Below are 20273 nucleotides of genomic sequence, written 5' to 3'. Positions count from 1 at the left end.
TATAACTCTGACCCCAGCTTCCAAACAAGCCGGGATATGTGAATCAAGAAGCAAGAATTTTGTTGTACTGTTCACGTATAAATGTATATATGCCAAATAAAGGCAGTCTATTCTACGAACCAGCGGCCCAGCCACACAAACGCTGTCATTTTTTGACTGAACGGGCACAAATTACCACAGACATACTTCAGTCTTGTGAGAAGCTTCTCAGAAGAGCGGCTGCTGTTTACATAGAAACTCTATTTCCAAAAAGAAGAAGCAAGTTCAGAACACAAAGGTGAGGTTTAATATATTGAAACGTTTATTGAGGGTGAACGTCCATGAGAAACAGCAGAGGAAAAACTTTACAGTACGTCGGTCCGCTGACCGTGGCACAATGAACTTCTTCATCCCCCACCACCCCCAAAAAAATCCCTTTACTTCACAATTTATTTATTTATTAAGCTTGTTTTATTGCTTGTTGCCGATTTAATAAAAAATTGACCGTCACACTTTGGAAGCAAAAAAGCTGGAAATGAAACGTGGCACAAATTATTATTTCATTATTTATTATTTTAATAGAAAAACAAACTGCGGGTCTTTAATGCTGCGTCTGATATCGATGTGCTTTTGGTCGGGTTAATACTCGAGGTAGGACCGCCATCCTCCACCATCCACTCATATTTCATTTTATGACTTTTTAACAAGGGTAAATAAACGCAGAGGTTCGATGCATGAAGCGATTCGGCAGAAAATGCGACATGCACAATCCAGCGTGCGATTACGGCCGGGTTACGGCCGAGTTTTATGGATTACAAGGGTGATGAGTGCTAATTCTTCCTTCAAAGTCACGATTCTGCTCCCGTGCAGATCATTTCTACCTACAAACTACTCGACGAATCGTCCTACTGAGTGTGTGTGTGAGATGCTGTTTCTTCTATAGGCAGAACCCACAAATACTAAACACACACACACACACAGAGAGAGAAAAAAACTATAAATCTAGAACTAAACCCTAAATCTGATTAGTTACGCAGGGAATAAGGAGTGTGGTCAGGAGTGGTCAGCTTTTACACCGTCGCTATTTCATCTAAACGTTTGTACAGGGTCTACAGCTCCCGTCTACGCCTCGTTCCTGTACGGGCTGGAACCATTGATTTTATCGTTACGATTAAGCTTCCCGTACTTTAGAGGCCAGGGCGTCGCACGTCTTCTTGGCGTCTCCTAAAAGCATGGAGGTGTTGGGTTTGTAGAAGATGGGGTTGTCCACGGCGGCGTAACCCACGCCCAGAGATCTCTTCATCACGATGACCTGCCAGACAGAAAACACATTCGTTTATATATATATATCTTTTTTATCCCCTAATCTAGTCGTGTCCAGTTACCCTGATTGACTGAGGACGCCTCTCAACCGACACGCGCCCCCTCCGGCACGTACAGTCAGTACAGGCTGCATTTTTCACCCGAATACACTTGACGGGCACTGTGTACGGAGGGCCACGCCCCCATCAGCATTATTCCTCAGCCCTGCGCAGGCGCCATCGGTCAGCCGGCAGGGGCCGCAGTCGCACCAGTTATGAGGACCTAAGATCCGACTTTTTACCCTCTAACCCTGAACAACAGCCAATCGTTGTTCATGCAGCCGCCCAGCCCAGTCGGAGGGCAGAGCCGAGATCCGATACGATGTATTCGAAACCCCAACTCTGGTGGGCTAGCGTACTTTACCACTGCGCCACCTGAGCGCCCATTTATATTTATTTTATGCTTCATTAGAAACATAAACAACTGCGTTTTGCTAATTTAGTCTCGACCAGTGAGCTAGCAGATTCTGCAGAGTGTAAAACTCCACACACACACACGGGACCTGATTAGGACCCTGAATTCATTTCAGAAAGCTGGTGACCCCAAGATCCGTTCTCAAACCAGAAATTAACCATATGTTTTGAAGAACCATTAGCGCGTAGCTAATGACACCCAAAGCTTCAACAAGGAAGCGGAACATTAGCGCCACTTAGAATCCGGGACACGTCTTGGTGAATAATTCAGAGCTAACGTTTTGTAGGGCTGTCTACATGTTTTCAGTCACGCAGGGCCCCACCATGAATCATCCAGCACTCATTTGGTTGCCTCGGGCACCCAGGAGTCCAGTTCCTCAGCAACGAGGAACCCAGTTGCCCTTCCTTTCACAGGCACGGCCAACTAAAGAGCTCTAGATCTTCACAATGGTGGGCGAGGGCATTAGACCTGATTCACCACCTGAGCCCAGATTTGTGTTTAAAAGTTCGACCCTATAACACATTTTTATCATACTGACCATCTGATTCAGCCTGGATTCGAGTGTGAACACATGAAGCAGCAGCTCCCTCAGGGGTCACGCTGATGGTCGAGAAAACCAAACCCAGTTGTTGGTATCGGGGTGCGGAAAGGAAAATTGAGAAACGGTCGCAACTGAGGGCCACTTAGTGGCATGAGTGTGGCGGTGCTGCTTAGCTTGCCGCTGTGTCTGATTAAACTTTAGGCCAGTTTGCTGACCTTTTCAAAGCTCCTCCAATGGGACGAACTGTTTGATATGAGGCGGTAAAAGCGACTTATTGTAGAGTAAAACAGCGAGTGAGGAATGTGATTAGCAGTAATAATGAAGAGAAGTTTAGTGCTCCTGTCTCCTTCTTTTACTACATTAAACCACGTTAAGCTTTATTTTCAACCAGAAGCGTTTTAGACTCTGGGAGAAGCTGATTCTGATTCTCACCGTTTCTCAGAAGCTGGAGCTGTAACACAAGTTTAAAAGTGAAACAGGGAGGAGAATCCAGATAAACACAGATACATGTGGAGCTGTAACCCTGGATCTGACGCTTATTCCACACTGATGCAGATTCAGATCAGATTCACACGCTGATGAGATCAAGTCATGCAACCCCACCCAGGATCTTCACCCTCGGTCACACACATCTGGACCAGAACAGCGCAGATGCTGCACCAGACGTGTCAAAAATCAAGATTTTGGTCGAGATCTCGCTTTCGGTTCCTATTTAGCTCCGTAGCTTCGGTGCAAAACCAAAGAGGCGACACAGAAAACGTCTGTAGCGTGGACGGTGTCGCTGGGACTTTTCACTGAGCCGTTTTCCAAATTCAGTAAGGGGAAAAAAAAGCAGTTCCATCAGTCTGAAACACAATTCTGATGATTCAGGTCACGTCGGGTCACGCGGATATGTTTAAGCCGTGCTGCACCTGCGTCCGACGTCTCCCACAGATCCGAGTACGAGAAGCTCGAGCGCCCAGCGTGTAATGGTTATTTAAGTATCCGCCGTTTAGGAGAATTAACCGTCATTAGCGTGCGAGGTGCGGAGCGGCGCCGAGCGCTTCCTGGGAAAGCCGCGGATCGAGGGCGGCGCTGATTGGGAGCATCTGTTGGGAAGCAGGAACCAGTCAGTAACTGAATAACTAGAAGCAGAGAGGAGAGTTGCTCAACACGCTGAAAGATGGCTGGAACGTAATGACCTCATCTGGGAGCCCGAAATCGAACGGGCGCGGCCTTTTAACGACGCTCCGGCTCTGGCCATCAGATCTCGGATGGAGCCGCTTCAAACTGCTTCAAGACTGGCGCTGCTTTCCTGCTCGACTACTTTTCACTCTGGTGAGGCTTTCCATTAACATTTTGGAACATAACTGCTGGAATTTAGGCTCGTATCAGGTCTCTATTATACAGCAGATCAAGTATGTGCACATGTAGTCAGGAATGCCTCTAATATCTGGCTGATATCAGTGGTTCTATCAATTTAGAGGCATTCCTGACTACATGTGCACATACTTGATCTGCTGTATAATAGAGACCTGATACGAGCCTAAATTCCAGCAGTTATGTTCCAAAATGTCAGTGGAAAGTCTAATGGAGTGAGAGCTAGTCGAGCAGGAAAGCAGCGCCAGCTCCATAATCATCGACTCTGTGCAACTGTGAATGAACATCTAGGAGCAACAACAGCTCGCCTGTGAGCTGGCTAGACAAGCATCCAACAATCCCAAGATCACCATGCACGAGGCCAAGTCATGACTTCAGTAGTGTAAAGCACATCATTACCGGACTCCTGAGCAGTAGGAGCTTGGTTTTTTGGGAGGGATCGACCACACTTTAATATCTGGCTGATATCAGTGGTTCTATCAATTTAAAGTGTGGTCGATCCCTCCTACTGCTCAGGAGTCCGGTAATGATGTGCTTTACACTACTGAAGTCATGACTAGGACAAGAAGTACGGTTGTGTTGTGCTGCACACAATCCCGAGCTCACCATGCACAAGGCCAAGTCATCTTTTCAGCTAGAACAGCAGCCGCTCCTCTAAGAAGGATTCTCACAAGACTTTGAAGTACGTCTGTGGGAATTTGTACCCATTTAGTCTACAAATGACAGCATTTGTATGGCTGAGCACTAATTTCAGGGCTCTGTGCAGACCACTGGAGTTTCTTTATACCGAGCTTCTCTTCATGTCTTTATAGAGCTTGCTCAGGGGCCTTCCCTAAACTGATGCTGCCAAGTTGGAAGCATATCATTTCCTTTATATGATCGCTTTATTACACCTTGTCTCAAACACATGAATTCAGTCATTAGAAGGGGCGTCCTGATACTTTTGCTCACATAGCGTACGTCTAGTAAGCTGCATTTTCTGACTATTTATCAAAGAAGAGACGTCTGTGCAGCAGCCCGCGTCTGGAGAACGTTCCAGCTCGGAGACGTCATCATTCCCGAGACGCCGAGTCAGAGCCACCAGAGGCATCCTGGGATGCGAGCGTTTTTCAATCTACACCTGGATCACGGAGGGGGTTCAAGGGACTGCGGTTTTGTTCAAATGTTCCCGCAGCAGGACCCACAGCAGGCAGTGATGTTGGTCCATAAACGGTGACGAATCATCACACGCACCAAACAAACACGTTCAAATCTACGTCTTTCAGCTGCTCATGTATTTGAGCACAATCCTCCTCTATCAGGGCTTGGAACCTGCACCGAGAGATTGATCGATTGATTCGTTTTTAACGCCGTACCGACACACTGGGGTCATTTATACGGTGGTACTCAAGTTGTTTCTTCATTTTGTGTCATTTAAAACAAATGATAAAAGATGTTTTATATTTAAATATGTTAAAAAATGCATTATTTTCCCTGGTGCTGCAGATTTAAGCACATTTCGTGTCTCGTTTTCATTAAAAAAACCTCAGTCTTTCTGAGTGTAGTGTTTTGCAGTCTATCAGTATGTGTTTGATTGTTAGTCTCTCTTTACATCGATGGCAGGTTGGAGCATCTTCCCTAGTGAGGAGATGCTTGTGTCCGATTCGGCATCTTGTGAGGATGATTTGGTTTACTCGACTGTCCGTTCTAGTGCAGGTCTGTCCTACTCTTGGCTCTATTTCGTACAGTTTGTTTTGTGGTTTACTGTCCCATTCGTCCTGCCATTTGTTTTTGAAGAATGTGAAGATATTTGGAAAGGCGTCTCTGGATGCTCTGGCGATCAGATCTGCTCGTTCGTTTCCTGGGATTCCAATACGGCTTGGGATCCAGCAGTAGACGACATTATATTCCTGTTCCGGTAATTCTTTATCTTGTCTCAGTATTTCGGAAATAATGGGGTGGTCTGTGTCAAGGTGTTCCAAGGCTTTTAGGCATGATTTTGAGTCTGTAAGAATGAGGAATTTTTTGAGGTTGCTCGTTTGGATATATTCTAGGGCTAATAATAGAGCGTAGCCTTCTGCGGAGAATATGGAACTGAAGTTTGGTAGTTGTATGCCGTGTTGGTAGTTTGCTGATGTGACTCTCGTTTCAGTTTCGGATCCGTCTGTGTAGATTGTCGTATGGTGTGGGAAACATTCTCTGGTTTCTAGGAATAAGCGGTGGTATTCATTTGGGTGGGTGTTTTGCTTTGCTAGTTTCAGTATGATTTTTGCTGCACCGAGAGAGCACCGCTGCCTGTTGAGTAATATTCTAACACCTCTGCGTTTCTTCTTTTCTGATCCGTTGTAATATGATGAGTAAAAGTGTGAGGTCATTATTTATAACCACGCTTGTCGGATCCTAAGTTCTGAAATCGGGCTACACTCACCTGTTTGGACTTCCAGACCTCCAGGACCGGCATTCCAGCGATGATGGAGTTCGGATCCTCCTGTGCGGCCGAGTTCACCGTGTCATTAGCGCCGATAACCAGCACCAGGTCGGTCTCTGGAAGCGGCACGATCGCGGCACGTTAAGTTATTCATTCCTACTTAAAATAACATCTAAATATAAACTAACACAGCCGAACCATACCAGGGAAATCGTGGTTGATCTCGTCCATCTCCAGCACGACATCGTACGGGACCCCGGCCTCCGCCAGCAGGACGTTCAGCTGCCCGGGCATTCGTCCGGCCACAGGGTGGATTCCGAACCTACGGGGCAAACAAAGGGACGACTTAAAAGGGGTACGGAGGACACCCGGACCTTCGTGGCGTCTCCGGAAAGCGCAGGGTCACGAGGGGTCACGCCGGATCTGACCGTGCTCCTAAAGCCGCGGGGCAGTAAAGACACGCTGAGAGGAAACGGTCGGAGGAAGAGGAACGGACCCTGGGGGACGCCGGAGTCTTTATGACCCGACCGCACCGTAAAACCCAGATGACGAGAGAGCCCAAGGCGCACGGAGGAAACGCGTGGCCCGGAAGACGCGCCACACGGCCATAAGTGTGACCCTCATATCGATTCAGCCTCGAGAGCATAGGTGAGATTCTGGCCTGGTTCACAGTCAGCATTTCAATTCATCCCAAAAGTACTCAAGGTAATTCAAGTTCTCCTGACCTCCACCTAACCTGGATTTGTCCAGATAGAAAATCTCATAACCGTCAGATCATGTGTTTGTACTGCTCCAGAGTCCAGACGTGGTGTGCTTTACATCTATGCTTAGCACATCTTCATCAGGACCATTGTTCTCCCAGTGGGCGTCTACGGACGAGACTCGTGTGCGCTTAAACAATAAGTGCGTGGAGATACTTTCTCCCGGCTTCCAACACTCACTACAGGGTTCCAAACTGCCTCTCAAGGGAACGAAAGTCTGTAACAGCAGGCGCTGGCTGAGGTGTAAACCACATTAAAACCACCTCCTTTGTTTCTACACTCACGGCCCATTTTATCAGCTCCACTAACCATATAGAAGCACTTTGTAGTTCTACAATTACTGACTGTAGTCCATCAGCCAGTCTTGTCTTCAAATTCAGACCACTGTGCAACACGAGTGTATTAAAGCGCAGTGGTAGAGAAATAGGTCATGATACTGGACTAGTAATTAGAAGGTTGCTGGTGCAAGCCCCGCCACTGCTAGATTACAACTGTTGGGCCCCTGACCAAGGCCCTTGACTTAATTGGTCGCGTATAGTCATAATTGTAAGTAGCTTTGGGTAAAAGCATCTCCTAAATGCCGATTACATTTAGAATCTAATATAATGTAAAGCAGGCCAAATGGATTTATGTTTTAGTTTTATGTAAATTTTTCCTACCGACCCAACTTTTTTGGAAATTGGGGTTCCACACTTGTCCTAAAAACATCAGCGTGAGCGCAGAGCCATCCGCCGAGTCTGCGTAAACTGACCCGTCACTCAAGGACAGAGGGAGGACAACGGGCGGCGGTATTTCGGTTGACGCTCTCAAGGTCTGAAGCGTGGGATCAATCAATCAGCATCCAGGGCTGAGAGGGATTACAGGAGCACAGCTGCAGGGGGGGGAGGGCACAAGCTCCGAATTTGGGTCTTGGTTCCTTAATTACTGCTGCGCTCATCACCCCCCCACCCACAGCTACATTTATAGCATTAAAATCCAACCGACAGTCCACTGAGGGGGTCATTAACATCCCAGTTCTGTTTATAGAGGTGATTCGGCCACGCCCACTGATGACAGGTGTGTTATAAAACCAATCGGCTCGAGATCTGTAAAGACTTTGATCGGTCGGTTTGGTGAGGAGGGACCCCCACGGCCAACGCCCATCCTAACATCAGTGCCTGGGCACAAATCCCCACAAACGCACTCCAAAATGCTGTGAAAAGGCTCTCCCACAGGAGCGTAGGCTGTTATGGCATGAAGTAAATAATTAGAACATAGAACGTATGTCCAGAACTGCCACTCACTGGATGTTTTTACATTTTAAAGCTCGACGAGAACAGAAGTATTGAATACCGCTACTATCTGTGAATGAACAGTCGCCTCGACCAGCCAGCAGGGGTCGCTATCGACCTAAAAAGCAGAGGAAACAGTTCTACATCCGACCCTCCCTCCCTCCCTGAGACACAGCCAGTCCCCTTTAACTCAAGGGGTTCGAATTCAGGCCACTGTGCCACCCACCCATAACGTCAGTGCCTGGGCACAAATTCCCACACCGCTTACGGCATGAAGTAATTAATTAGAACAAAGAACATCTGTGCAGAACTGCCACTCACTGGATGTTTTTTTTTTTTTAACTAAAGAACGTTAACTAAAGCTCCTGGTGTGTGTGTGTGTGTGTGTGTGACAAATTCACAAAATTAAAATTCATCAGTGTGGTTTTACGGGCAGGTCCAGGGGTCAGGAACAAAGCGTCCGCTCCTCGTTTAGGCAGGAACTCCTCGGTTCCTCAAAGCTTTGTAGAACGTTTCCGAAAACCACATGTTCTTCATGAGCGCTCGTGTATCGGATGGGCAAAGCAAAGCCCAACCAGAAAGAGCACACGCGAGCGCCGCTCTACCCGCGGCCCTCCCGACAGGACGACACCCCCCAGCCAATTATCCCGGAGAGCGTGGGGATCTGGGGAAGAGGGGGGGGGCAGGAACGTTAACCTAATCTGTCCACTCTTCGGCCACCCATCTCCCTCTCTAATCAACTGCGAATGCTCTAATAGGCAGCAGCTGTCGGGCCTGCAGATCAAACGGAGGAGGAAAATTACACGAGCTTCCGGCCTGCCGCGCTCCCCCGGCCCTGCGGTGCCACCGAGGCACGGTGGTGGCAAAGCACTCGCTCGACCGGGTGAAAAACCAAGCTCACGGACGTACAAGGTCCGACCGAAGCGATTAACCGCGCGTCAATCTGCTTTTCAGGCTGAAAGAAGCCGAACCGCAAACCACGGCGGGCACGCTGACGGGCACGGCGCTTCACCGTAACCACACGACACGGCGTCGAGCTCTCCGGCAAGTAAACGTGCACGCCAGCTGACCGCCAGGGCACGGCAGGTTGGCGAGCCGTACCGCCGTCCTGGAACTCATCAGGGAGCGCGCACGCGTGCCGTCCGACGGCCGTCATGGCGCAGCCGAAAGTATGCGGACGCCCGTCTGTGAGCTTGTCGAGACCACAAGCTGAGCCATCGATCTAGAAGGGACCGGTTGCTCGATGCAGCCTCGAACGCGCCCTCTGCTGGCTGTGAAGAGCGCAGCATGACTCTCCGTACGCAATACGGCTCCCCGTGAGACTCCACCGCTCGTTTAAAAAGGCACGTCCGCTCTCATACAGGAGTCTTAAAGATCTAAAACGGAACGACATGTTTAGAACTTTGCAGGAACAGTTTGGGGAAGGCCCTTTTCCTGTTCCAGCCAGACTATGATACTGTACAGAGGTCGATGAGTGCGATGTTTCCAACAGGCTCACGCTGAAATGTCCACATACTTTATTATAATAATTTAATAACATTAACAATAATTTAATTATATTATAATGTACCATGAAAGATCCAGGCTAACATGGAGCAGTGACTGTGTGTGACTGTGTGTGTGTGTGTGTACCTGACATCCTTGCCCTGCTCGGTCAGTGACTTGACCAGGTCAGCGATGGGGTACTGAGCCTTGGCAGCACACAGACCATAACCTGCAACACACACACACACACACACACACACACACACACACACACATATTAGTAAAAGACAGAGGGGCCTTTTATATGCTATTTGACCTTTCATTCCCATTATTAATATATATTTGCATCGAATCTCAGCTCTGCTACCGGCAGGCTGGGCGCCTACGCAAACAACGATTGGCTTGTTGGTCAAAGGGGATTCTTACATCTGCTTCAATTACACCCTCTAGAGGAGTCAAGGGACTCCGTACGCAAAGCTGATCCGCATATGAACTCACCTCAGCTACTGCACACACGCGTGTTAGTTACGGCTCTCCTCAATCAGAGTGGAGGTCAACATGAGTATAGAGGAAGTGTAATGCAATCGGGTACTGGGATACGACTAAACTGGGAGAAAAGGCAAAAAAAAAAAACACCTACAATTACATGTTCTGCATTTAGCGGACGCTTTTATCCAAAGCGACTTAAAGTACTGTGACTGTACACTGTCTAAGCAGTTCAAAGTGAAGGGCCTTGCTGAAGGGCCCAACAGTGGCTGCCTGGCAATGGTGGGGCTTGAACCAGCGACCTTTCGATTACTAGTCCAGTACCTTAACCATTAGGCTACAACTGCCCTGTACAATATTCAGCCATTTCGGCCACAGACAGGCTGTAGCGAGTTCGAATCACAGTTGTGCTACCGTCCAGCCGGGCACCTAGTGGTTAAGGTACTGGACTAGTAATCGAAAGGTCGCTGGTTCAAGCCCCACCACTGCTTGGTTGCCACTGTTGGGCCCTTGATCAAGGCCCTTAACCCTCGATTGCTCAGACAATATATGCTGCAATTGCGGCCTCTGCTGGCCGGTTACGGCACTGCACAGAGATTGTGAATAACGGAGAGCAGTGCACGGCTCTCTGCGTGAACCTGCTTCGTGCAGAGGGGGTAGGGTTTTAGGTACGACCCTCGTCGGTCAGGGTAAAAAAGCACCACCTCTGTATCTGAGGGGGTTTGATGTAAAGAGAACTTAAATATTTAAAATAAACACAGTATAAATAAAAATACGCCCTCTTTACGCCGTTCTTAGGAGGTCACGAACATTTCCAACCTTCACATCGACCCGGTAAATAACAAACCTTTAAAAAAAAGGTTCATTTTGCTCCTAAAATGTGTTCCAGTCGCGTAACGTAGGCAGCTCCAAGTCCTCACAAGTCGTTAAGCATCAAAACGAACCGCTAACCCGCCGACAGAAAAAAAACAGTATATATTTTTCTAACTGAGAACAAACATGTCGGCCGCTTCCCTGCGTTTCCACACCAGTGACGAGATAATTGGTTAATCTGGCCCACGCAGAGGGTCAAAAACACGTCGGATTCTTCGTCGGAGTATCGCGTGCCGTCCCGTGAGAGCACCCGAGGGACGCGTCGTGTTTATTCGTCCTCGCTCGAGGACGTAGGGTTACGAACAGGCCGTGAAAGGAATCCCGAAGCCACCTTCATTATTTTCGAACCTTGTTCAGTTCCGAGAGCGAGAAAACCTCAAAGAGAAAAAGCTAAAAATAAAAGCGAATGAAGAACTCGGCGCGGATGGGATGTGACCGCGCCGTCACAACGTCTGCCAAGGCCTGTGCTTCGGCCCGGCGTGTTGCGTGTCGACAATCCCCTCGTGATGCTAATGGTTTTCTAGCTTTTTCAGCGTTCCTTTTTAAAAACAGACGTTACTCCCAACGAAAATAATCCTGCTGAGAAAAATCCGGTGTTAAACCGGCGGGAAAAAAAAGCTTCGGTGTTTTTACAGGTGTCAATCACCTGAAGCGACCGCGACCGTGACTGCTCCCATTACGAGGAATGTGAAAATCAAAGCGTAGCCGTGGCACCCGCGCAAAACCAGACCCGAGCGCTTCTAAAATAAGACGGGAACATTCAGGTACCTGCAGCCGGGAACGCTGGGACGAGACAGCTTACCAGAAATCTGTCCGTTTGTTCTGACAGTAATCTAATATTCACGCTAGCTGAACGTAGTGCTGTGCTAGGTACACTCTGAACGACTGAAAGGACCATGGATGTACTGGACAGTCGTTAAATAAAAAAAAAAACAACACTGTGTAGTATGAGTGTAGTATGCAGTATGTACTGGGGGCAGTACACAGTATGTAGGATGTACCGTGTGCAGTACACAGCGTGTACTGTGTGTAGTATGCAGTACATACTGAGCGCAGTATGCACTATAAACTGTAGAGTATGCGGGTACATACTGAGTGTAGTATGCAGTATACAGTATGTACTGAGTGTAGTATGTACTGGGTGTAGTATGCAGTATATACTAGGTGAAGTATGCAGTATGTACTGAGTGCAGTATGCAGTATGTACTGAGTGCAGTATGTACTGAGTGTAGTATGCAGTATATACTGAGTGCAGTATGCAGTATGTACTGAGTGTAGTATGCAGTATATACACTGAGTGTAGTATACAGTATATACTGAGTGCAGTATGCCAATTGTACTGAGTGCAGTATGCAGTATACAGTATGCACTAAGTGTAGTATGCAGTATATACTAGGTGCAGTATGTACTGAGTGCAATATGCAGTATGTGCAGAGTGCAGTATGCAGTATATACTGAGTGTAGTGAGTGAATGCCACAAATGTAAATGTGGTGTACAGTATGTACAGAGTGCAGTATGCTTTATGTAGTAAGTGCATTATACAGTATATACTGAGTGCAGTGCGCAGTACATAACGAGTGCAGTATACAGTATGCACTGAATGCAGTATGCTTTATGTAGTAAGTGCATTAAACAGTACGTACTGAGTGAAGTATGCAGTATACACTGAGTGCAGTATGTACTGAGTGTAGTATACAGTATGTACAAAGTGTAGTATACAGTATGTACTGAGTGTAGTATACAGTATGTACTGAGTGCAGTATGTACAGAGTGTAGTATACAGTACGTACTGAGTGAAGTATGCAGTATCCAGTATATACTGAGTGCAGTATCCAGTATATACTGAGTGCAGTATGCAGTATATACTGAGTGCAGTATGCACTGAGTGTAGTATACAGTATGTACTGAGTGCAGTATGTACAAAGTGTAGTATACAGTATGTACTGAGTGTAGTATACAGTATGTACTGAGTGCAGTATGTACAGAGTGTAGTATACAGTATGTACAGAGTGTAGTATACAGTATGTACAGAGTGCAGTATGCTTTATGTAGTAAGTGCATTATACAGTACGTACTGAGTGAAGTATGCAGTATACAGTATATACTGAATGCAGTATGCACTGAGTGTAGTATACAGTATGTACTGAGTGCAGTATGTACAAAGTGTAGTATACAGTATGTACTGAGTGCAGTATGTACAAAGTGCAGTATACAGTATGTACTGAGTGCAGTATGCAGTATGTACTGAGTGTAGTTTGCAGTATATACTGAGTGCAGTTTGCAGTATATACTGAGTGCAGTATATACTGAGTGTAGTATACAGTACATACTAAGTGCAGTATGCAGTATGTACTGAGTGCAGTATGCAATTTAAAACACAGCCAAGTTTAGCCACAACACTTAGTTTAGGATTTGCTTTAGGAGACCATGACACCCTTTTACAATCGGCACAGTTGGACTTTTGTTTACATTACATGCACAGTGCGGCGGCCTTGCAACGCTATTAAGAGGATGACATCACGAAGCCCATGCCTCTAATGCGCATCCATCGCCTCGACAGTAAAATCCCACACGAAAACGAAACCCCAGCCTCCCCGACCACCCCCAGCACCGGCCCCGGCCTCGCTCTGGGAGAGGTGCATCCCGCGTGCTTTAAAATTGCCGCTGACGCAATAGGGGCCCCGGTCAGGGTTAGTTAAACACTCCAAAAACTCATGGTTCTGCTTAGGTTTAAATTGGAGACCCTTGACTCCCACCCGTACCGCTCCCCGGGAGTCACCTGGGACGATGATGATATTCTGGGCCTCCTTGATCATCTCCACAGTCTGGTCCGCGTTTACCTCGGTGTGGGTGCCGGTGATCTCCATCGGTTTGCCCGTGCCGGTGGAGGAGGTGCCGTAGCCGCCCAGGATGACGTTAGCCAGCGATCGGTTCATGGCCTGTACGAGGGAGAACGAAGACGGTGAATTCACGTATGCAGCAGAGAGAGCGCCCTCTGGTGGGAAGGACGTGCACTGATATCTATATTGCTAGACAGAACTGTACGACGGGAATTCTATTTGCTAATATTTCAAACTATACGCCAATTGGCTGCCGGTATAAAACGCTGGCAGAACTGGCATCTTCTTACTGATCAGCACCGAAATTCTAGGTGCTGTATCCCAAACCACATAACACACAGGTTTACTTCAGATCGTTTTGTATTTTTAATGCATTTTCCCTTCAATTATCCTCCCAATCTAGTCATATCCGAATCCCTGATCACTGTTGCTGCAGAGCTTCACCCCTCCGACACGTGTGCAGTACCGATTGGTATATACCAGCAACAATGGCTAATGGCTATGGATAAATATGTCGGGAGTTCCCACCACAAACCAGCCGAGTTCTGCTGAAACACCCGATATCAGCATTTATAACACGTCTACATACTCACCATACATACCGATAACACGTGGCAGCGATTGCAGACTCACCACACACATGATGTAGGACAGGATGGCTCCCGACGAGCCGATCAGGGCGCCCACGATGGTCAGCAGGTTGTTGTTGAGCAGGAAGCCCTCGGCACACAGAGCCCAGCCGGAATAACTGTTCAGCACGGTGATCACCACCGGCATGTCCGCTCCACCGATAGCAGCGGTCAACGTCACCCCCTGTAAGAGGAAACAAAGAGGGAATCCCGCTGTAAACTCCACCCATTAGCACTACTGGGACAAGTACGCAGTATATACTGAGTGCAGTATGTAGCATGCAGTATGTACTGAGTGTAGTATGCAGTATGTATCAAGTTCAATGTGCAGTATATACTGGGAGCAGCATGCAGTATGTACTAAGTGCGGTATGTAGTATACAGTGTACCGTGTGCAGTATACAGTGTGTACTGTGTAGAGTATGCAGCATATACTTAGTGCAGTATGCACTATAAACTGTGTAGAGTATGCAGTATGTACTGAGTGTAGTATGCAGTATGTACTAAATTCAGTATGCAGTATGCACTATAAACTGTGTAGAGTATGCAGTGTATACTGGGTGCAGTATGTACTAAGTGCATTATGTAGTATACAGTGTACAGTGTGCAGTATACAGTGTGTACTGTGTAGAGTATGCAGCATATACTTAGTGCAGTATGCACTATAAACTGTGTAGAGTATGCAGTATGTACTGAGTGTAGTATGCAGTATGTACTAAGTTCAGTATGCAGTATATACTGGGTGCAGTATGCACTATAAACTGTGTAGAGTATGCAGTATATACTGGGTGCAGTATGCACTAAGTGCATTATGTAGTATACAGTGTACAGTGTGCAGGATACAGTGTGTACTGTGTGTAGTATGCAGTATACACTGAATGCAGTATGCACTATAAACTGTAGAGTATGCAGTATGTACTGAGTGTAGTATGCAGTATGTACTAAGTTCAGTATGCAGTAAATACTGGGTGCAGTATGCACTATTAACTGTGTAGAGTATGCAGTATGTACTGAGTGTAGTATGCAGTATGTACTAAGTTCAGTATGCAGTATATACTGGGTGCAGTATGCACTATAAACTGTGTAGAGTATGCAGTATGTACTGAGTGTAGTATGCAGTATGTACTAAGTTTAGTATGCAGTATATACTGGATGCAGTATGCACTATAAACTGTGTAGAGTATGCAGTATGTACTGAGTGTAGAGTATGCAGTATGTACTGTGTAGTATGCAGTATGTACTAAGTTCAGTATGCAGTATATACTGGGTGCAGTATGCAGTATACAGTGTGTACTGTGTGTAGTATGCAGTATGTACTGAGTGTAGTATGCAGTATGTACTGAGTGTAGTATGCAGTATGTACTAAGTTCAGTATGCAGTATATACTGGGTGCAGTATGCAGTATACAGTGTACAGTGTGTACTGTGTGTAGTATGCAGTACACACTGAACGCAGTATGCACTATAAACTGTGTAGAGTATGCAGTACTGAGTGTAGTATGTAGTATGCAATCCTGATCCTTCTCAAGATCAAGCAACCAAAACCACATGCTACCAAAAACACGGATTTGCTCACATGTTCATGGTTTGATTCTGCTGAACTGAACCTGGTTTTCCACTTTTCCATTGGTTCCATTGTACCTTATAACTATAACTCTACCTAATTCACGGGCATAATATGCAATTTGCTACGAAATTCAAAATTTAAGGTTTGCGTTTAGTGATTTAACATTTTTCATCCATGTAGCGTTCAAGTGTCTCACGTTTACTGGTATATCTGCACTATGAGGCGTCCTGGCAATCCTACGGCAATTCAGTTAGTGATCGCTTAGTCAAAACGTCCAAGATGTGGAAGTCTAAAGCCGCTGCTGGATGTTCTAGGTTTACATTCAACTATTAATGTAGCTGTGCTGTGTATCGCAGCTTTTATTTACTCCGTCATTCAATTTATGAGTGCAATTTAATGACTCTTTTCTTTAAAAATCTGGGAAATCTGGGATTTTTGGGGCCCTAATAATGTGGTATCCACTTCTTTACCAGACGCCGAGAGCAAATACACCACAGGAACAACAGGATGATATCGTTTTCGAACAGGTTTTATCGTATCACTCCAGTAAAGCTTGGTCCTTGGTCAGTTCTGTACCATAAGGTGCCATGCAGTGGAGAAGGGGCAAGAGTAACATTAGGGTACCAGTATTCTCAGCTGCCAATACCTATACCGCACTTGCTTTTATATTGTTATGGTTACCATAGCTCTGGATCTTACACTGATGAGCCAAAACATTAAAACCACCCAACTAACATCCCTCACAAGCTGTACATTGCAATGGCCTATTCTTACAAGACTTTAAAGTGTGCCTTGGGACTGACGACTAATGTTCTGGTTCGTCCCAGAGCTGTTAAGTGCGGATGAGGAAGCTCGGTGTCTTTATTGGGCTCGCTCATGCTGGAACAGGAGATTGGCACACTGTGGTATGCTTTGTCAGATCTGGCACCATCCTTCCTTGGACCCCTTGATGTCTAGAAGATACTCCGTATAGTCCAAAGTATTTGGACTCCTGTCCATGAGAAAACAAAGAAGGCTTCTCACAAGACTCTGAAGTATGTCTGAAGAAATCTGTGCCAATTCGTTCTTATGTCGTACTTTGACCCGGTCATCTGGCCATGACGATCTGGTCCTGATCCCTCTTAAGAAGTCCCTCTTAACGCTTAACACGAGATCACTCACCCATACGTGCACCATATACCTGACCTTTGCATGATATCGTCTGTCCCTTCAGGTGATGTGCAGGTGTGTACACTGATATATATAATTATATAGCATTTGTTTCTCATGTATATCATGACCGTGATTATTTACACATGGTAAGGAACTCGGATTTAGTGGAGCTGAAACGCTCGGCCTCTCTGTGAAATTTCATTACAGTCGTTTAGCCTAAAGCGGGCATCATTTCACGCTGAGATTCAGTGGACTTTACATGCAATAAAAAAATAAATAAATAAAAATTTATTTTTATTTTAGGAGTTATTCCTTTGGAACGCTATACAAGGCCATGATAGGAGGATTAAAGCAACAGGTCAGTTCACTTTTACCCCGTTAGCCAACAGAAAGTTCACATGCGCAGTTCCAGTCCGATTTATTCGGCTATTTTATTCCTCAGCACGAACTCGAAGCTCTAAACGTCAACAAGCGCCCGGCCAAAAGCTCTGAAGCAGACTTACCATGATGGCCGACAGGGCGGAAACCGAGCCCAGGCAGGTGATGCCCATGGTGTAGCTGGGGTCAAGCATGTAGGGCACGATGCCCCCCACGCTGGCTGCCATGAGCGAGGCGTTCAGGACGTGACGACCCGGGAGCATCAGCGGGGTCGAGTTCAGAAGTCCTGCAGGCAGGGAAGAAAGCTTTAATGGTGGACGTACGAGGAGAGCAGGACCGGTCAGACAAATCCGAAACAGGAAAACGGTGCCAGGAGGCTGATATAAGGTCCCTGCAGATATAGGGTCCCCCTGCAGATATATATAGTCCCCCTGCAGATATATAGGGTCCCCCTGCAGATATATAGTCCCCCTGCAGATATATGGTTCCTTTGTCCCTGCAGATATACAGTGTATCACAAAAGTGAGTACACCCCTCACATTTCTGCAGATATTTAAGTATATCTTTTCATGGGACAACACTGACAAAATGACACTTTGACACAATGAAAAGTAGTCTGTGTGCAGCTTATATAACAGTGTAAATTTATTCTTCCCTCAAAATAACTCAATATACAGCCATTAATGTCTAAACCACCGGCAACAAAAGTGAGTACACCCCTAAGAGACTACACCCCTAAATGTCCAAATTGAGCACTGCTTGTCATTTTCCCTCCAAAATGTCATGTGATTTGTTAGTGTTACTAGGTCTCAGGTGTGCATAGGGAGCAGGTGTGTTCAATTTAGTAGTACAGCTCTCACACTCTCTCATACTGGTCACTGAAAGTTCCAACATGGCACCTCATGGCAAAGAACTCTCTGAGGATCTTAAAAGACGAATTGTTGCGCTACATGAAGATGGCCAAGGCTACAAGAAGATTGCCAACACCCTGAAACTGAGCTGCAGCACAGTGGCCAAGATCATCCAGCGTTTTAAAAGAGCAGGGTCCACTCAGAATAGACCTTGCGTTGGTCGTCCAAAGAAGCTGAGTGCACGTGCTCAGCGTCACATCCAACTGCTGTCTTTGAAAGCTAGGCGCAGGAGTGCTGTCAGCATTGCTGCAGAGATTGAAAAGGTGGGGGGTCAGCCTGTCAGTGCTCAGACCATACGCCGCACACTACATCAAATTGGTCTGCATGGCTGTCACCCCAGAAGGAAGCCTCTTCTGAAGTCTCTACACAAGAAAGCCCGCAAACAGTTTGCTGAAGACATGTCAACAAAGGACATGGATTACTGGAACCATGTCCTATGGTCTGATGAGACCAAGATTAATTTGTTTGGTTCAGATGGTCTCAAGCATGTGTGGCGGCAATCAGGTGAGGAGTACAAAGATAAGTGTGTCATGCCTACAGTCAAGCATGGTGGTGGGAATGCCATGGTCTGGGACTGCATGAGTGCAGCAGGTGTTGGGGAGTTACATTTCATTGAGGGACACATTAACTCCAATATGTACTGTGAAATACTGAAGCAGAGCATGATCCCCTCCCTCCGGAAACTGGGTCGCAGGGCAGTGTTCCAGCATGATAATGACCCCAAACACACCTCTAAGACGACCACTGCTTTATTGAAGAGGCTGAGGGTAAAGGTGATGGACTGGCCAAGCATGTCTCCAGACCTAAACCCAATAGAACATCTTTGGGGCATCCTCAAGCGGAAGGTGGAGGAGCGCAAAGTCTCGAATATCCGCCAGCTCCGTGATGTCGTCATGGAGGAGTGGAAAAGCATTTCAGTGGCAACCTGTGAAGCTCTGGTAAACTCCATGCCCAGGAGAGTTAAGGCAGTTCTGGGAAATAATGGTGGCCACACAAAATATTGACACTTCAGGAACTTTCACTAAGGGGTGTACTCACTTTTGTTGCCGGTGGTTTAGACATTAATGGCTGTATATTGAGTTATTTTAAGGGAAGAATAAATTTACACTGTTATATAAGCTGCACACAGACTACTTTTCATTGTGTCAAAGTGTCATTTTGTCAGTGTTGTCCCATGAAAAGATATACTTAAATATCTGCAGAAATGTGAGGGGTGTACTCACTTTTGTGATACACTGTATATAGTCCCCCTGCAGATATATGGTTCCTTTGTCCCTGCAGATATATATAGTCCCCCTGCAGATATATGGTTCCTTTGTCCATGCAGATATATATAGTCCCCCTGCAGATATATGGTTCCTTTGTCCATGCAGATATACAGTGTATCACAAAAGTGAGTACACCCCTCACATTTCTGCAGATATTTAAGTATATCTTTTCATGGGACAACACTGACAAAATGACACTTTGACACAATGAAAAGTAGTCTGTGTGCAGCTTATATAACAGTGTAAATTTATTCTTCCCTCAAAATAACTCAATATACAGCCATTAATGTCTAAACCACCGGCAACAAAAGTGAGTACACCCCTAAGAGACTACACCCCTAAATGTCCAAATTGAGCACTGCTTGTAATTTTCCCTCCAAAATGTCATGTGATTTGTTAGTGTTACTAGGTCTCAGGTGTGCATAGGGAGCAGGTGTGTTCAATTTAGTAGTACAGCTCTCACACTCTCTCATACTGGTCACTGAAAGTTCCAACATGGCACCTCATGGCAAAGAACTCTCTGAGGATCTTAAAAGACGAATTGTTGCACTACATGAAGATGGCCAAGGCTACAAGAAGATTGCCAACAC

The 20273-nt window shown here is 46.3% G+C and overlaps 1 protein-coding gene across 1 annotated transcript in view; it reads right to left on the bottom strand.

Moving 5' to 3' along the window:
- Positions 1 to 278: 278 nt before the first annotated feature.
- The window catches only part of nnt (nicotinamide nucleotide transhydrogenase), a 59368-nt gene continuing 39373 nt past the window's right edge, over positions 279 to 20273 (bottom strand). Inside the window, exons 16-22 of the mRNA XM_063012014.1 lie at positions 17630 to 17790; positions 14413 to 14592; positions 13719 to 13878; positions 9727 to 9808; positions 6266 to 6384; positions 6063 to 6178; positions 279 to 1291 (exon numbers count right to left, since the gene is read on the bottom strand). Of these exons, the coding sequence (XP_062868084.1) occupies positions 1151 to 1291; positions 6063 to 6178; positions 6266 to 6384; positions 9727 to 9808; positions 13719 to 13878; positions 14413 to 14592; positions 17630 to 17790 (959 nt within the window). The 3' untranslated portion in view covers positions 279 to 1150. The remainder of the gene's footprint in view (positions 1292 to 6062; positions 6179 to 6265; positions 6385 to 9726; positions 9809 to 13718; positions 13879 to 14412; positions 14593 to 17629; positions 17791 to 20273) is intronic.

Source organism: Trichomycterus rosablanca, chromosome 16, assembly GCF_030014385.1.
Source record: "Trichomycterus rosablanca isolate fTriRos1 chromosome 16, fTriRos1.hap1, whole genome shotgun sequence".
Lineage (NCBI taxonomy): Eukaryota > Metazoa > Chordata > Actinopteri > Siluriformes > Trichomycteridae > Trichomycterus > Trichomycterus rosablanca.
This window is presented reverse-complemented; position numbering and strand designations above follow the sequence as displayed.